This window comes from Octopus bimaculoides, chromosome 22 (assembly GCF_046866305.1).
Source record: "Octopus bimaculoides isolate indiv1 chromosome 22, ASM4686630v1, whole genome shotgun sequence".
In the NCBI taxonomy this organism is placed as follows: domain Eukaryota; kingdom Metazoa; phylum Mollusca; class Cephalopoda; order Octopoda; family Octopodidae; genus Octopus; species Octopus bimaculoides.
In genome coordinates, this window is record NC_142949.1 from 17,192,888 (window position 1) to 17,211,397 (window position 18,510).

Below are 18,510 nucleotides of genomic sequence, written 5' to 3' on the forward strand. Positions count from 1 at the left end.
AATAGCTGTCATGCTCAGAAGTGTTGCCTATTTCAAGACTTCTCTGTTGGTTACTTTGTTTTGTCAGGTGATACCAAGGATCTTGCACAGTCAGATGAAAGTCATTGAGCTTCTTCTCTTGTCCAGTGTATAGTGTCCAGGTCTCATTAATTGCAGCAGGGAATATTAGTCTTGATGTTATTAATATTAAACTAAGAAATTTCTATTCTTCTACCAAAGAAACTAAGGTCATTTAATGCTTCCTTTCTTTTTGTAGGGTGGTTGAAAACTCAAAGTGTTCAAGTGCAAAGGAAGATGTAAAGTTATTGTCACCAATTACAAATCCTGATAAATTAATTTGTGTTGGTATGAACTACAAAGACCACTGTGAAGAAATGAATATTGAACTGCCTGTAGAACCGGTGATCTTTAGTAAGTTCTCCAGCTGCATTGTTGGTCCAACTGATAATGTTGAATATCCCAAAGAAACGACAGTAAGGCATATTCTTGTATTCTTTTATTAACTTTACTGGTTTCACTGATATCACAACATAGTAACCACAATCACTGCATTCGGGGAAAAAAACCCGTGACTCACTTTGTTGGTCTCATTGAAAGCTTTGCTGATATCTGAATAAATCTTCTTGCTATTCTTATCGAAAATGCAATAATTGCTACTGGTGTTATAAATCTGCCACAAGAAATAATACAAGGAGACAGCCTGTCTTTGTTTCTGTTTATTTTGGCAAGATATGTGCTATTATTTATTTTGTGTGTGTGTGTGTGGACTCAGATCTAATATGTGGCAAAGATTTTTACTTTAAGAGCAAAGTGGTTTTGGATTCAGTTCCACTATGCCACATTTTAAGCGTCTTCTACAGAAGCGCAAAGACAACTGAAGCCTTGCAAGTGAATTTCATAGATTGAATCTGTGTAGAAATGTGTCATATATGTGTGTGTGTGTATGTGTGTGTGTGTATGTGTGTGTGTATGTGTGTGTGTATGTTTGTACATATATATGTATATATATATATATGTATATATATATATATATATATATATATATATATATATATATATATATATATATATATGTATATATTTTATTATATGCATTTATTTTCTCTAAGTTAATAATTAACTCTGACAGATAAATTGGTTAATAGATACCAGGGTAGCAAAGATCACAAAATGACTGTGGTGTAACTCCTGCTTATGAGGTAGAAACTCCTTGTTATTTTGGGTACTTGAGTAAATATACAAATTTAGTAAATGGAGTAAAACGCATATGTTAAATGAATTCTTTTATTTCCAACATATGTTTCGAAGATTACAAATTGTACCTTCCAAAGGAATAGGTGATGTTGATAAGGATGTAATCTTCTCATCAGGGAAATACATAGGAACCAGCTTAACCGTAAGACATTTTAACCGAATGTCAGTTAAAATGTCTTACGGTTAAGCTGGTTCCTATGCATTGGCTTATATTTTTCAATGAAGAAGGTTTCCTTATTTAATCTAATTTGTGTTGGTGTTCCAATGGCACATTGATAGACTGGAAAGATTATAAATTGTGGTAGCATTTGTTTTGCGCATTTCTCAATATGTTCACTAAAGGGTATCATTCTGTATTCTGGGAACGCAATCTGCTGTCGATGCAGAGTGCATCTGCGTCTGAGCGATAATCCCGTGGACCATATGTAGTTTTCATGGCAGCCCGAGCATCTTATGACATAAATAAGGTTTTCTGAGGCACAAGTAAAGTCAGATTCAATTTTGAATTTTTGTCCCTCTTTGAAAAGGAATTCTGAACCTTCTAGAAGGTTTGGGCATGTTCCGCAATTTGGTCGACCACATTTTTTCACTTTTGCATCTGTTATTTTGGAAAATAATTTTGCCTTTGTGAGGATCTTTTTTAGTGATTTTGGTTGTTTGTAGCTTTTAATGATTTTGTGTGTGTGTAAAATTTCCTTTAATTTAGGGTCCTTATGTAGCATTGGTATGTTTTGGGTGATGATGGTGAAGGCTTCCTTGTTTCTGGGGTTGTATGTGGATATGTACCGCAGTATTTTCGGGGAAGGTGTGTTGCTGTGTTTAACTTTTCTTAAGCTTTCTATGTCGATTTGTGATGCACGTCTGATTCCATCCTCTACGAGTTGAACTGGGTAGTGTCTGTCAATTAGTGTGTTTTTGAGTTCTTGTAGTCTAAAGTCTCTGCTGCATCGACAGCAGATTACATTCCCAGAATGCAGAATGATGCCCTTTAGTGAACATATTGAGAAATGCGCAAAACAAATGCTACCACAATTTATAATCTTTCCATTCTATCAATGAGCCATTGGAACACCAACACAAATTAGATTAAATAAGGAAACCTTCTTCATTGAAAAATATAAGCCCAAACTTATCCATTGCTAACACTTTTAAATAAGGAAATTCACCTCACTGAGAGAAAAAAATATAGAACAAAACCTAACATTCTATTCCTTCTAAACCAAATCATGGTAAATTAATCAAAATCTATCACCTCCTACATTTCGATTATCTCCCTTATACCGGAAAAAATCCCTGATTATCTCCCCCTATCTAGAACTCCATTTTATACACTGGAGCGAAGACGTTACGATACAGGTAGAGAAATTTGAAAAGACAACACGAAACCGGTTATTTCTCCAAATACAATGTTTCTATACCCAAAATTTTACAACATTTCTCTGACATAACAATTTAAATATATACTTCAACCATGTAACACAAGCCTTCTGTAGTTTTTTCACTCTTGTTTATCTTTTATACATCCAACCACGTGCTTTCACATACCAACTTTCTCACCTATATGTATGTATATATACATATATATATGTATGCATATATATGTATATATATATATCTGTAAAAATATGTGACACTTATTCGTTAGCCATGATAAAACTCCAAGTTTTGGATGCCGGAGTGGGAATCCACGCCAACATCTCTTCAGTTATCCGGCCATTGAAAATTCCTGTGAAAAATGACCGTTAAACAAAGGGAAATTACTGTGTGGTTGACCGTTATTAAGACAAAAGAGCTATAGACCGCTAAGTAAGGGGAGGGGGTAAAGGTAAGGGAGTAGAAAAGTCTATAGAGTTCGGGTAAGCGCACCAATCCGTACGTTCGCCTATATGTATATAGTAAACCACCCTCGCTTGAAACACACACATGCTCACCCACATACTTGCCAAAAACTATACATATATGTACATATACATATATATACTCGCATACACACCCACACACACGCACTCAGCAGCCTCGCACCCATACACACGCACGCAAAAAAAAATCTCAGGGCTAAAAGCAAAATACAGAAGAAAGTGTGAAAAAGCTATAAGGTTAAGACGCGTCTATATGCGCATATTTTCGCATGCACGCACATACATCTATATATGCACGTACCCGCACACAGACACAGGAAAAAAGCAGGGTGGAGGGGAGAAAACAGAAAAAATATGTGTGAAAAATATACAAAACATTATCTCTATAAATATGTAAAAAAATATAAAAAATATATAAGAAATCTAAGTAAAAAGTATAGAGATAAAAAAGCTTATATATAGACACAATATAGAAAGCAAGTCCTATCAGTAAACTCAGGGGGACCAAAAATGTAGCAAATATTTAGCCACATATGGACATGATCCGAAAAGTTCAGTCCTTGAATTTAGACATGTAGCTGCCTTTCCAGATGAGCCATATATATATATATATATATATATAAATAATATATTTTATATATCATTTTTTACTTTTTTGTAAAAAGCATTTTCATTCTCCCTCTTCTTGAAAATTTGCCATGCAATGAAAGCCGGTTAGAAATCCTTTTTACACATCTATATTAAAATATGCTTTCAGTTTAGCATTCTGCCTTATTATTTTTCATTTTCCTATTATTTCTCCACGTGCGGTTAACACAACCCCACTATATATATATATATATATATATATATATATATATATATATATATATATATATATATATATATATATATATATATATATATATATATATATATATATATATATAATATTATATATATGTATATATATATATATATATATATATATATATATATATATATATATATATATATATATATATATACATACATATATATATATATATATATATATATATATATATATATATATATATATATATATATATACATATATATATATATATATATATATATATATATATATATATATATATAGAGAGAGAGAGAGAGAGATAGATAGATAAATAGATAGATAGATAGATAGATACCATAATCCGTGGCCTCTGCCAGGGGTGTAGCCATCCCACTTATGCGTACCTTTCCTTCATTGGACACTAAATTCTGCTTGCGAAGACCTGTTGAGGCAAGTGAAATCGAAGTCGTAATTGAACCAAATTCGATGACTGGCACCTGTGCTAGTGAAGCGCTAACATCACCGTCCAAGCGTGATCATTGCCAGAGTGGCTGTCTGGCTTCCGTGCCAGTGGTACGTAAATAGCACCCATTTGAGCGTAATCGTTACTAGCGTTGCCTCTTGCACTTGTGCTGGTGGCACATTTGAAAATCATTCGAGCGAGGTCGTTGCCAGTGCCGCTGGAGTGGCTCCTGTGCAGGTGGCACATAAAAAACACCACTTTGAACGTGACTGCTGCCAGTACCGCCTGACTGGCCCTCGTGCCGGTAACACGTAAAAGCACCCACTACACTCTCGGAGTGGTTGGCGTTAGGAAGGGCATCCAGCTGTAGAAACTCTGCCAGATCAGATTGAAGCCTGGGGCAGCCATCTGGTCTGCTAGTCCTCAGTCAAATCGTCCAACCCATGCTAGCATAGAAAGCGCACGTTAAACAATAATGATGATGATGATCATTAGAAATATATACATACATACATACATATATATATATATATATATATATATATATATATATATATATATATATATATATATATATATATATATATATATATATATATATATATATATATATATATATATATATATATATCTGAAAAAATATGTGACAATTATTCGGTAGCCATGATAAAGCTCCGAGTTTTGGATGTCGGGGTGGAAACCCACGCCGCCATCTCTTCAGTTATCTGGCCATTGAAGAAATTCCTATATCTATCTATCTATATATATATTAAAACTATATATATTAATATATATATATATATAATAATATTAGGGACAAAATCCAAAATTACAGGTAAAAAACTCAATTAAAATCAATTTATAAAAAATTAAAATTAAATTGAGCCTTATAGATAAAGTATATATAAAATTACAGAAAAATTTGGATAAGTACTGTTTTTCACTTTGCTAAAGATTTTCTACTATTTGAAAATAATATGTATTCTTGTTCTTATATTATTCATTTGGTTCTTTATAGATTATTTTTAATAGATAACTTATTTAACACTAAATTATTTAGAAGTTATAGTTTCATTTCAACATAATATTAGAACTTTGATTTGAATAGTGTTGATATATTTTCGATTATTTTTGATAAATAATATTTGATTAATTATTAATCTTTATAGTTTATAATATCGTTAAAGTTTTTTTAAATCAAAACTTTGTATATATATATAAAGTTTAATCTTTTATTCTTAATAATTTTTTCTTTCCTAATTTTTTCATTCATAATTTTTCCATTCATAATTTTTTCATTCATATTTTTTATTATTATGTTTGTAGAAATAAATAATCTTGTATTTTTCTATTATTCAATTGATCTTTAATTATAATTAAATAAAGTCTTTAGCTTTAAATAGTATAGCTTTAACTATTACACCGGTTAAATATGTACTAATTTTATCTTCATTATTATTTTAAACTTAAACTTCGTTCAACTTGTATTTAAAACAATGATAATTTAAAACAATGATAATTTAAAACAATGATAATTTATGTAAGATGTTTTTTGTATATAATATACATGTTATTATAATGGATGAAGGGATGATTATTGAATGGTTATTATTTTGATATTATGATATTTTTAAAATAATTTTTCTATCTTTATATAATAAGTATTTCATATTAATTCAGTTGGTACTTATTGTTGGTTGAGATATATATCTAATTATTGTTCTACTTACGATCTGACGAGTAGCTATATTTTTGAATAGAATTTATTTTCGATAATTTCAATTGATTTTAATCGATTTAAATTTCTTTTCTATTTGAAAATTAGTTATGAAACACGTGTAATCTTTTTATTATATTTATCTTATGATATTTACTTTACTTTATATTATACTCATTTATTGTGCTTTTAATTATTAATTTTTCTATATGTGATAGTAAATTTTCATCGATGAGTGCTTGAAAAAAAAAATATATATATATATATATATATATATATATATATATATATATTGTTGTATTTGGTGATGATCATATTGCCAGTTTAGCCAATAAAAGACACACGCACTGTATATTTGGTGTTAATTTGTTTCAGCTTTATATTACATTACATTACATTAATCCTATTTCGGCCAGAGTTCTTTGCTTTCTTCTTTCTTATGTGTGTCACTGATGAAGTCACAGAAGTGTGACGAAAGAATTCTGGCCGAAATAGGATTAATGTAATGTAATGTAATGTAATATAAAGCTGAAGCAAATTAACACCAAATATACAGTGCGTGTGTTTTGTTTTTTTGGCTAAACTGGCAATATGACCATCCTCAAATACAACAACATCCGTTTCAACACACGATTTCACATCTTGCAAAACAAATATATATATATATATATATATATATATATATATATATATATATATATATATATATATATATATATATATATATATAAAACTTACTTAGAACAACGAAAAAAACCCAAAAAACAACGAAAAAACAGAGAAACGAGACATGCAACTCTGTTCGAAAAATGTTCGTTTTCTATGTTTTTGTTTTTCATTTTGTCAACGTTTTGTCAATGTCCTGTACCCATTTATGCATATATATATATATATATATATATATATATATATATATATATATATATATAGGTATGTACATATATGTATGTATATATGCATATATTTATATATTATTTATATTATTATATGATCGAACGCCACGCATCCTTTTCTAAGTAATTTCATCTATATATACATATATATATTCGATTTCCTGCCTTCCTATAGAGAAGACGTGAATTTTTTTGTCTCATTCACTCTCCAATTAGCGTTCAAAATAATAATTTTTCTATCGTTTTGGTCTAACAGCCCTTACCGTTTGTTTTCACTGTTCTGTCTTGTTTTTACTGTCTTTTACTGTTTTGTTCTCACTGTCCTGTTCTTGTTTACACTATCACCCTCCGCAAAAAATTCCAAATTTTATTTAATTTGCTTTGCGGGAAGGACTGTTCCAACGAAGTTGCGTATTGTCCTTGCCTTCGAAACGTGGAGTAGATGGAAAAGGGACAACTGAAGAAGGGAAATATTCTTTATGTTGCATGTCTCGTTTCTCTGCTTTTTTTTTTCGTTGTTCGAAAAATGTTCGTTTTCTGTCTTCGTCTATATGTTTTTGTTTCTCATTGTGTTTAACGTTTTTTGTGATGTCCTGTACCCATATATGCATGTATGTATGCATATAGATGTAGGTATGTAGGTATATGTATGGATATATGCATATAATTATATATTATTTATGTTATTATATATATAGATATATATATATATATACAAAGAGAGTTAGAGGTTGAGAATCCAACCCACTAAGGGATAATATCTATCCAATATACTGCTAGGAGGGTACCCAATTATTGTTACAATAGTGTTTTACCAAGTGCAGTCAGTGGGTGCGGGTAAAAAGGGGTTTTACCCTAAATTTATATAGCAATAAGAAAATGGAGGGGAATATGAGGTACTCATCAACTTGCAGACACTGTACTCTGTTGATTAATCCGTTTATTTTACAAGCAAACGGACAATAAAGACAATATACAGGCACTTACGACATACCATCATATCAACAATTAAAATTTCAAATTTAAAAGGACATCTATCAACCGAAGAAGGGACAAAATCTTACAGCTGTTTCGGCCTAGCATTGGCACGTCCCATTCTGTCTATATAGCTCCAGTACGCTGGAGTGATTGGTAGATGAAAAGGATGCAATGGGGATACATGCATGATTCACTAGGCCTCTTCAGAGATTTACAAAATTCAATTCATGAATTTTGCAAAATTCAACTACAAATATGAAAATATATAAAAAAAAACATATAAAGAGTCATAAAATCTCATATATACATGCATATGCATGTATACATTACCATATACAGAAATACATGAATACAAAAACATAAACACATGAATACCTATATGTGTGTTCAGATGTACATACAAAGATGGCTGTACATGCATACCAAAAGAGTCAAAAGTCACTGTTACTATATATGAGAGGACAGACACATATATATATACCCACCCACACATACATACATACATACACATATGTATATATAAATACTCCCATACATACATGATCCCTGGTACAAACGTTTTCAGTTGCGTTTGGAAAGTAGTAACGGTGCAATGGTTCTTATCACTGTATTTTTATCACAATGTTCAGACATATATGTATATATATATATATATATATATTTGTTTATATGCTAAACCTGTGGGGTACGAGTTCTCTATGTGGTGGAGGGGTCTATGTAGAAATTATTTCTTGAAGAATTGTTGAGATAATAATGTGTAGACATTTTAAACTGCGATGAGATACTTCGTTATTTTTTCGTTTATGGAGAAGATAGGGTTCTGCTAGTAGTGGGTATTTGGAATCCTGCTGGCATTTGGGGAGGGATTATTTTTGCTGTTAAGTCCTCTCATCTAATTGGACATCTATTGTTTTAAACTGTCCTGGCTTAGCTACGGTTGGATAGCCACTAACCGGTCAAATGAGTTAGGCGTGAGTATACATACATCCACACATACGTGTGCATTTATATATTTATATACGTGCACACATACATATACATATACACACACATACATGCCTGTATATACTTATATAGATGGTATGTATATACAAATACAAAGATTAAATAAGTTATTAAATAAATTATTAAGAAGTTTATATGCGGATGCAAATAAATATTCGTATGTACGTATACGCACATACACGACCACACTATAATCAGGGGTAAAGTAACAAAACAAAGCAATAACATAGTAACACTATAAGACTGCTCGTATTCCACTTCATGTATGTTGGCGTTAAACGCTAAGATTACGTCTATAATACAGTCTTCGATTACATATTAAAACTCCTACACATTAAAATTCCTACACATATAAAAAGTAGGACCTTTATGATTTGACGGGCAACATTTTTTTATGTAGTGTTTTTGGTACCGAAACACTTTCAAACTTCGTATACTTGTATATTTTGTGGTATAGAACAGATAAAAAATTTTGTATTCGAAGTTATTTCACGTTAAAAATTGTCTTATTTCGATAATTTCAACTAATCACTGACGTCTATTCAGTTGAATACAGTTTGTGCTGTGACGGTGTATATGGTATTAATCCCCGTTAGTTCTGACGTTTCCGATTAACTAGACTGTTCGTAAACAAAGGGGAAAAAGCCATCAAAATACTTGAATTATTAATGCACCTTCACCAAGTGCTTCATTTCCTAGAAATAGCAGCCAAATCTTCTTCAAATCAAACACTAGTTTAGGGTTAGGGTTCGGGTTTTAGAGTTAGGGTTAGGGTTGGGGTTAGGGTTAGGGTTAGGGTTGGGGTTAGGGTTAGGGTTAGGGTTAGGGTTATGAGTGAGGTTATGGCAAAAATACATACACACAGATACGCACAGCGTAAATTATTATATAAACAATATATGCGTATAAATTACGATTAAACCGGATGAAATATGTCACAGGGAATAACACACTTAACACCGGCTGTTTACAAAAGAGCACTGACTGTATTCAGCTGAATAGACGTCAGTGATTGGTTGAAATTACAGAAATACGACAACTTTAACATGAAATAACTTGCGATGTACAATTTATTGTTAAGAAGGCTAAGAGAAAAAGTTGTTTTGTATGACACATTCTACCAGTGTCCCAAGTTTGAAAGTGTTTCGTTAAGAAAACAAGTGTTGGCCGTCAAATCACAAGGATCCAAAAAGTATACCTATATGTTATCAAATTGCAGTTATTTTAGGTAAAAATACGATCAAAAGCTATTGCACCCGACCCATTGTCTTAGATTATGCTTAAAAATTTCTTATGTCTGACAGCAGGATTCCGTAGAGTCACTTAACTAATAAACCTCTAAGGCAGTTATTCATAAACTCAGTGATTCACGTGTAAGTATATCTCATCATTTCTACTGTTAAATTTATATATGGGACACTATTTATTATAGAGACAAGAGTGGATGGGGGTAGTCCTAAAATTTGAGTATCTTTCATAACTTACTATTCTAGCTATTAATTAACCAATACATCAGTTCATTCATCAATCAGCCAATCCTTCACCTACTCAAATGAGTAAATAATTAATTGACTAAACAATCAATCGATGAATAAATCAGTCCAAACCCTGGCTAAAAGTAGCGTTGAGTACCAGAGTCCATAGCCAGTAATAGACACTCACCCACACATCTTTATATATATATACACACTCAAACGTACACACACACATATATACACATATACACGTACACACTCACACAACCACACACACACCTGCATACATATACATATAAGTCTACCTACACATCCACATAACTGTATTCATACATCAGTATATACATCTACATGTGCATGCAGGCATATAATACATACTTAATTGTCAATACGCACGCACATACATACCCAGATATAATGCATACCCACCTACAACTACATATATGTGTACATATAGATGCATATATCTTAATACATACATCTACAAGCATATGATATACCCATAAATGATTGTAAATATATAGGTACACATACACCTACACATGGTGGTTGTTGTCTACTCCTTAAACAGAGTTTGACCACCTCCTGCACCTACACCTTAGCCCTTTCATGGCGTCTGATGTGGCTTTTTAAACCAGACAGTGTTTTGAAAAAACACCCACACAGATTGCACCTCTGATTTGCACTACCAATACCTGCAAGTAAGTTCTGCTCATTGTGGATCCTAACATGTCTTTTAAGACCCCCATTGGATTTGCAAACCCTCTGGCACACACCACATTCAAACGTGTGCACAGACATATAATCAGAATAGCTGGGTGAGGTTTGTTTTCCATGGGTTCGCAGGTGAGATTTGAGGCCAGCCAAGGACAGACATGGTCTGTCACAGACTGTGAACACAAAAAGGTCCTTGTCATTCACCTTCTCAGTCTTCACCTTTTTCCTTAAATGTCTCTTGAGCCCTGCTTGCATCATCCTGGCCTCTTCAAATGCTTTCACTCCACTCCACACCCTTGTTCGCCATCCAACTCGATCTGAAGCGAGGACTTCTATATCTTTTGGAGCCATTCCAATTGACTTCATAGCAGTCCTTATGCCATCCTTAAACCTTTTTTTAGGTTTATGCCGATAACGTTTCCCCTCTGCAAGCTCACCATAAAACAGCTGTTTCGGCATGCGTTCATCTGCCATTCGAACAATATGGCCACACCATCTCAATTGGTTCCTCAAAATCATGGCTTTAATTGAGGGGATGCCTGCAGATGCAAGGATATCTGTGTTTGGAGTAAAAGAATTCCATTTAATTCTTAAAATATGACGAAGGCATTTTTGGTGGAATTTTTCTAACATTTTAAAATGCCTTTCATAACAGGTCCAAGTTTCACAGGAATACAATAGGGATGTTAAGACAAATGATTTGTAAAGAGCCAGCTTTGTATTGTTATTTATATGTCGCTGGCGCCAGACGCTTGACTCCAAGCCACCAAATGCTTTTGCTGCCCTTTGAATTCGCAGGTGTATTTCCGTATCAAGATTTCCATCATCTTGAACAGAGCTTCCCAGGTAGACAAATGAATTTACAACCTCAAGTAACTTTCCCATAACAAAAATTTTAGGGAGGTTACAAACAGCACCATACGCAGGTTGATACATCACAACTGTTTTTTTTCAGATTGATGGTCAGGCCAAAATCATCACAAGCTGCATCAAATGCAGATACAAGGGATTGCAGACCCGATTCAGAATGACTAACCAGATCGCAATCGTCAGCATACAAAATTTCCCTAATAAGTGAAGTAAAAACCTTCGTTTTAAACTTCAGTCGGGTCAAATTAAAAACATTCCCCGTTGTTCGATATTTTATGTAGATACCCTCCTCAGAGTTTTGAAAGGAATGTGACACCACAACGGCAAAGTATATTGCAAAGAGGGTGGGTGCATCAAGGTCTCCCTGCTTTACTCCATTTTCCACAGCAAAGGATTCAGAAAGCCTACCACCAAAATTAACCCTAGCTCTCATATCCTGATGCAAAGCCTTGACCATATTTATAAACTTTTCTGGGCAACCAATTTTCCCCAGAATTAGCCACAGAGCACTTCGATTAACAGTATCGAATGCTTTGCTCAAATCAACAAAGCAATGGTACAGAGCAAGATTCTGTTCAATGCACTTCTCCTGTAATTGTCTGACAGTAAAGATACAATCAGCTGTGCCCCTGGAGGAACGAAAACCACACTGAGACTCAGACACCATACTTGGAACTATAAAGGTATTTAAACGTTCTAACAAAATGCGGGCGAGCACCTTTCCAACCACAGACAAAAGGGAAATCCCACGATTTCTTGGGCTAATAAGTGGGGGTAGTGCAGTGCAAGCTACACCCACTAAAAATTATTCATCTGCACAGGTACTTCCTGTACTCCAAATCTTAGTAAAATCATTCAATTGGTTGGTTGGCAGAAACCTAAAAATGCACCTGTAACTTATTTTAAAATGTCTGAAACAAATTCAGGTCGCTCTTCAGTGCTACTGGTAACATGTAATCCAGTACAACCTGTTGCATGGTCGGGTCGTCGGCGACTAAACTGGCAACCCCACCAGGCTTGCTTGGTGAGGAGGGTGTTGTTGGACACCCTGCAGGACGAAAAATAAGACCTGTCAAAGGGCGGATGAACTCCTGAACAGTCAACGACCATCCAACAAAATGTCTGTAAATATGTATATATATATATATGTATGGGTGTGTATATGTGTGTGAATGTCTGTAAATATGTATATATGAATAATTTTAATTTTATATATATACTATTTTTTATCTTTTATATTTTATTTATATATATATATTTTTTTATATTTTTATTTATTTATTTATTTTTTATTATTTTTTTTTTTTTATGAGCTGCTCCACATCGGTCACCGGAGTGATATTTGTTCACTTTACAGAGTGTCTGAGTGTCGGTTAGGTTACCTCATGGGCAGGTAGAAGCTCTTTAACCTTGGTTGGTAATCTACCTAGGAGAAGGAAATCTCCGAAATAAAACCTGAGGCCTTGGAAATTCCTGGTTTTGTCAATTCTCTTGTCACACCTACACATAGACATATATATATACATACATAGACCCAATGACACACCCATAGACATATGTATACATACATATACACATATCCATATATATACATATACATATACACACATATATATATACCCTCACACGCACATACATGTGCATATACACATCTTACACCCATCAATAAGTAGATCCATATATGTATACATACACATATATGTATACACTAACAAATAAATACATAGACAAAAACAGGAGGAGTATTTATAGTAATCATAACAATAACAATAAGAACACATATAAATACATCCATATATGCATATATATATATACACACACCTATATCTACAGATACTTATATCAATACAGAGGTAGTACTTACAGTAATAACTACTCACAGGTGTATGTATGCCTACATCAACATAATTATATCAAACTAAATATATATACTCATTTACCTATGTCTGCTTAATTATCATATGTTAATACAATGTTAGTAAACACAGATGTGGTGCTTTAGTACTAGGTTCTATTTATATTCAATATATATACATAAATATCACATTTAAGCTCATACAATATAGGATAGTAAGAGTGGTTAGCTTTAAATAAACACTATTACATCAGGGATGGTATATTATTACTAGGTTCTACTTGAATTTAGAGAAGGTATGCCCAATTTTATGAAGGCATGAAACGCGTTCATTCAGATTGTTAATAAGCGGAATTTTGGCCCTAATTAGGAAAAAAATTTCATTGATGCATAATAAGCATTTTCTATTTTTATTATTGTATGAAGGTGCGGATGTTAAGGCCGAAACAGCTGTAAGATTTTGTCCTTCTTCAGTTGCTAGATGTCCTTTTAAATTTGAAATTTTAATTGTTGATATGACATAGTATGTCACAAGTGTCTGTATATTGTCTTTATTGTCTGCTTGGTTGTAAAATAAACGGATTAATCAACAGAGTACAGTGTCTGCAAGATGATGAGTACCTCATATTCCCCTCCATTTTCTTATTGCTATATATATATATATATATATATATATATATATATACACGCACACACATACATACATACATACATACATATCATCATCATCATCGTTTAACGTCCGCTTTCCATGCTAGCATGGGTTAGACGATTTGACTGAGGACTGGTGAAACCGGATGGCAACACTAGCCTCCAATCTGATTTGGCAGAGTTTCTACAGCTGGATGCCCTTCCTAACGCCAACCACTCAGAGAGTGTAGTGGGTGCTTTTACGTGTCACCCGCACGAACGCCAGTCAGGCGGTACTGGCAACGGCCACGCTCATAATGGTGTATTTTATGTGCCACCCGCACAAGAGCCAGTCCAGGGGCACTGGCAACGATCTCGCTCGAAAATCCTTACACATGTCACGGGCACAAGTGCCAGAAAGGCGACGCTGGGCACAGGTGCCATCCAGATTTTGCTATTCGCTTGCCCCAATAAGTTTTCGCAAGCTGAGTTTCGTGTCCAATGAAGGAGACAACGTTGGCACGGGTGCCAGTCGTCGAATTTAGTTCGATTTCACTTGCCTCAACAAGTCTTCGCAAGCTGAGTTTAGTGTCCAATGTAGGAAAGGTACGCATGAGTGGGCTGGCTACACCCCTGGCAGAGGCCTTGGATTTAGTTCTCACTTGATTTGCCGGGTCTTCTCACACACAGCACATTTCCAAAGGTCTCGGTCAGAAGTCATCGCCTCAGTGAGGCCCAATGTTCGAAGGTCTTGCCTCACCACCTCAGCCCAAGTCTTCCTGGGCCTACCTCTTCCACGGGTTCCCTCAACTGTTAGGGTGTGGCACTTTTTCACGCAGCTATCCTCGTCCATTCTCACCACATGTCCATACTAGCGCAATCGCCTCTCTTGCACACCACAACTGATGCTTCTTATGTTCAGCTTTTCTCTCAAGATGCTTACACTCTGTCGGGTATGCACACTGACATTACACATCCAGCGGAGCATACTGGCTTCATTCCTTGCGAGCTTACGCATGTCCTCAGCAGTCACAGCCCATGTTTCACTGCCATGTAGCATGGCTGTTCGTACACATGCGTCATGCAGTCAGCCTTTTACTATGAGTGATAGTCCCTTTGTCGCCAGCAGAGGTAAGAGCTCTCTGAACTTTGCCCAAGCTATTATTCTAGCAGCTACACTTTCAGTGCACCCATCCCCACTACTAACTTGGTCACCCAGATAGCGGAAGCTATCAACTACCTCTAGTTTTTCTCCCTGGAATGAGACAGAAGTTGTTTCCTGTTTGTTTACAGTGTTTATTGCACCTGAACATCTGCCACATACAAAAACTAACTTCCTAGTTAACCTGCCTTTGATATTGCTGCACCTCTTATGTGTCCATAGCTTGCACTGGGTACATCTTATAAAGTTACTACCTACTCCTTTTCTACATACTGAGCAGGGCCATCTACCTGAAGGGGTTTGTGTTTTATCTACCTTCCTACTTATTAGGATTTTGGTTTTAGCTAGGTTGACTCTAAGGCCCTTCGATTCTAGTCCTTGCTTCCACACCTGAAACTTCTCCTGTAGTTCTGATAGTGACTCCGCAATTAGTGCAAGGTCATCAGCATAGAGGAGCTCCCAGGGGAATCCTATCTTGAATTCCTCTGTGATCGCCTGGAGGACTATGATAAATAGCAGGGGGCTGAGGACAGAATCTTGGTGGACCCCTACCTCTACCCGGAATTCCTTACTGTACTCATTTCCAACCCTCACCTTACTGACAGCATCTCTGTACATGGCTTGCACAGCTCTCACTAACCATTCTTCTATCCCAAGTTTCCTCATTGACCACCAGATAAGGGATTGGGGGACCCTGTCAAAGGCTTTCTCCATGTCAACGAAAGCTAGGTTCAGAGGTTTATCCTTGGCTAGGTATTTCTCCTGCAGTTGTCTTACTAGAAATATAGCATCAGTGGTGCTTTTACCTGGCACGAACCCAAATATATATATATATATATATATATATATATATATATACATACATATATATATATATATACATATATATATATACATACATTGTTGTTTTGTTGTTGGCACTCCGTCGCTTACGACGACAAGGGTTCCAGTTGATCCGATCAACAGAACAGCCTGCTCGTGCAAGTGGCTGAGCACTCCACAGACACGTGTACCCTTAACATAGTTCTCGGGGATATTCAGTGTGATACAGTGTGACAAGGCTGACCCTTTGAATTACAGGCACAACAAAAACAGGAAGTAAGAGTGAGAGAAAGTTGTGGTGAAAGAGTACAGCAGGGTTCACCACCATCCCCTGCTGGAGCCTTGTGGAGCTTTAGGTGTTTTTGCTCAATAAACACTCACAACGCCCAGTCTGGGAATCGAAACCGCGAGTCCACTGCCCTAACCACTAGGTCATTGCGCCTCCACATACATACATCATATATATACATATATATATATATACATGCATATATATGTACACATACACATATATATATATATATATATATATATATATATATATATATATATATATATATATATATATATATATATATGTACACATACATATATGTACACATACATATATGAACACATACATATATGTATATATATATATAACGAACACGACACAATGAAGTAGAGAAATTTGAAAAGACAACACGAAACCGGTTATTTCTCAAAATACAATGTTTATATACCAAAAAGATTTTCTAACATTTTTCTAACGTTTTTCTAACATTTTTCTGACATAATTTAAATATATACTTTAACCATGTAACACAAGCCTTCTGTAGTTTTTTCACTCTTATTAACTTTTATATATATATATATATGTAGGCGTCTTGCAGTAAGGAGATGCATGGGTACCTCAGAGAGAGAAAAGATAGTGATGTATTTTTACATGATAAGCTTCTGCACAGTTATTTTTCTGTCTACCCTTTTCACTTGCAAGACATTAAGTCATTGAGTGATTGGTCAATGTAGAGCTGTTGTGGAACATGCTGGCCCAAGGTACCAAGTAGTGGGATTGAGCTCAGGGCCACCTGAATATGATAGGGAGAACTCTTTCTTAAACACAGAGCCATACCTAGGCCTGGCTACACTTCTCTTGATTAAATAATTCGAAGAACCAAAAAAAAAAAATGCTTGTGCCTGTTGTGTGTGTGTGTGTGTGTGTAGATTATGTCGTAAAGAGAGGCAAATGATAAGAAAAATCAAAATGAAACAAAATGCCAAACCATTGTAGTTTCTGTGTTTCTATCTGAAAGTCCTCCTCCACCTCCTTTCCCTCCTGCTTCTGTTTGTTCTTTTTCTTTCTCTTCTCCACCACCCATCCCACTCCCTTCCACCACTCCATTTCTGGCCCCTCCCCAGTTCTCCCCACTTTCCAGTTCTACCCCCTCCCCAGTTCTCTCTCCTCTCTAGTTCCCTCCGACCACCCTCTCAACACCTTTTGTTAGGTTTCCTATGCTCTTTGAGGCTTAATACTCAGAATTCCCTAAATCCATTGTTTTAAAAATGTGTCAGGAATATTTATCTGATCTCGTGTTCAGAATGTTATCAAAATATTCAAACAAACTGGAGCTTAAACTGATTCTCCTGGGCAGGTCTTTGATAAATATGACATTCAAAGAACAAAGATTAGATAAAAAAAGCTAATGAATAACCAAGATATGGACAGCAAGACTCTGACAGACAGACACTGTCTGGGTTCTAACTGATTAGACATGAACCACAATGGATAAAAGAAAGAAAACTATGAAGAAATAGCTATTTTACCCCCCCCCCCCACCCCCGCTCCTTTTTTTTGCTGTTTTACCTCATTTACTGACACTGAAGGTCTGGAGGAAGAGGCAATGCTTGTGATCTTTGCAGACTCTTTGAGACTGGGGCAGATTGATGCTGTTAGAGGTTCCCTTTAAACCATTGCAGGTCAGTACCTGCCAGGGAGAATATTCCAGAGGGATGG

General features: G+C 34.8%; 1 protein-coding gene across 1 annotated transcript in view; it reads left to right on the forward strand.

The window, feature by feature from the left end:
- Nucleotides 1-18,510, forward strand: part of LOC106874360 (oxaloacetate tautomerase fahd2, mitochondrial) — a 144,165-nt gene that overhangs the window by 38,862 nt on the left and 86,793 nt on the right. Inside the window, exon 2 of the mRNA XM_089339793.1 lies at nt 257-473. Coding sequence (XP_089195919.1) covers nt 257-473 — 217 coding nt within the window. The remainder of the gene's footprint in view (nt 1-256; nt 474-18,510) is intronic.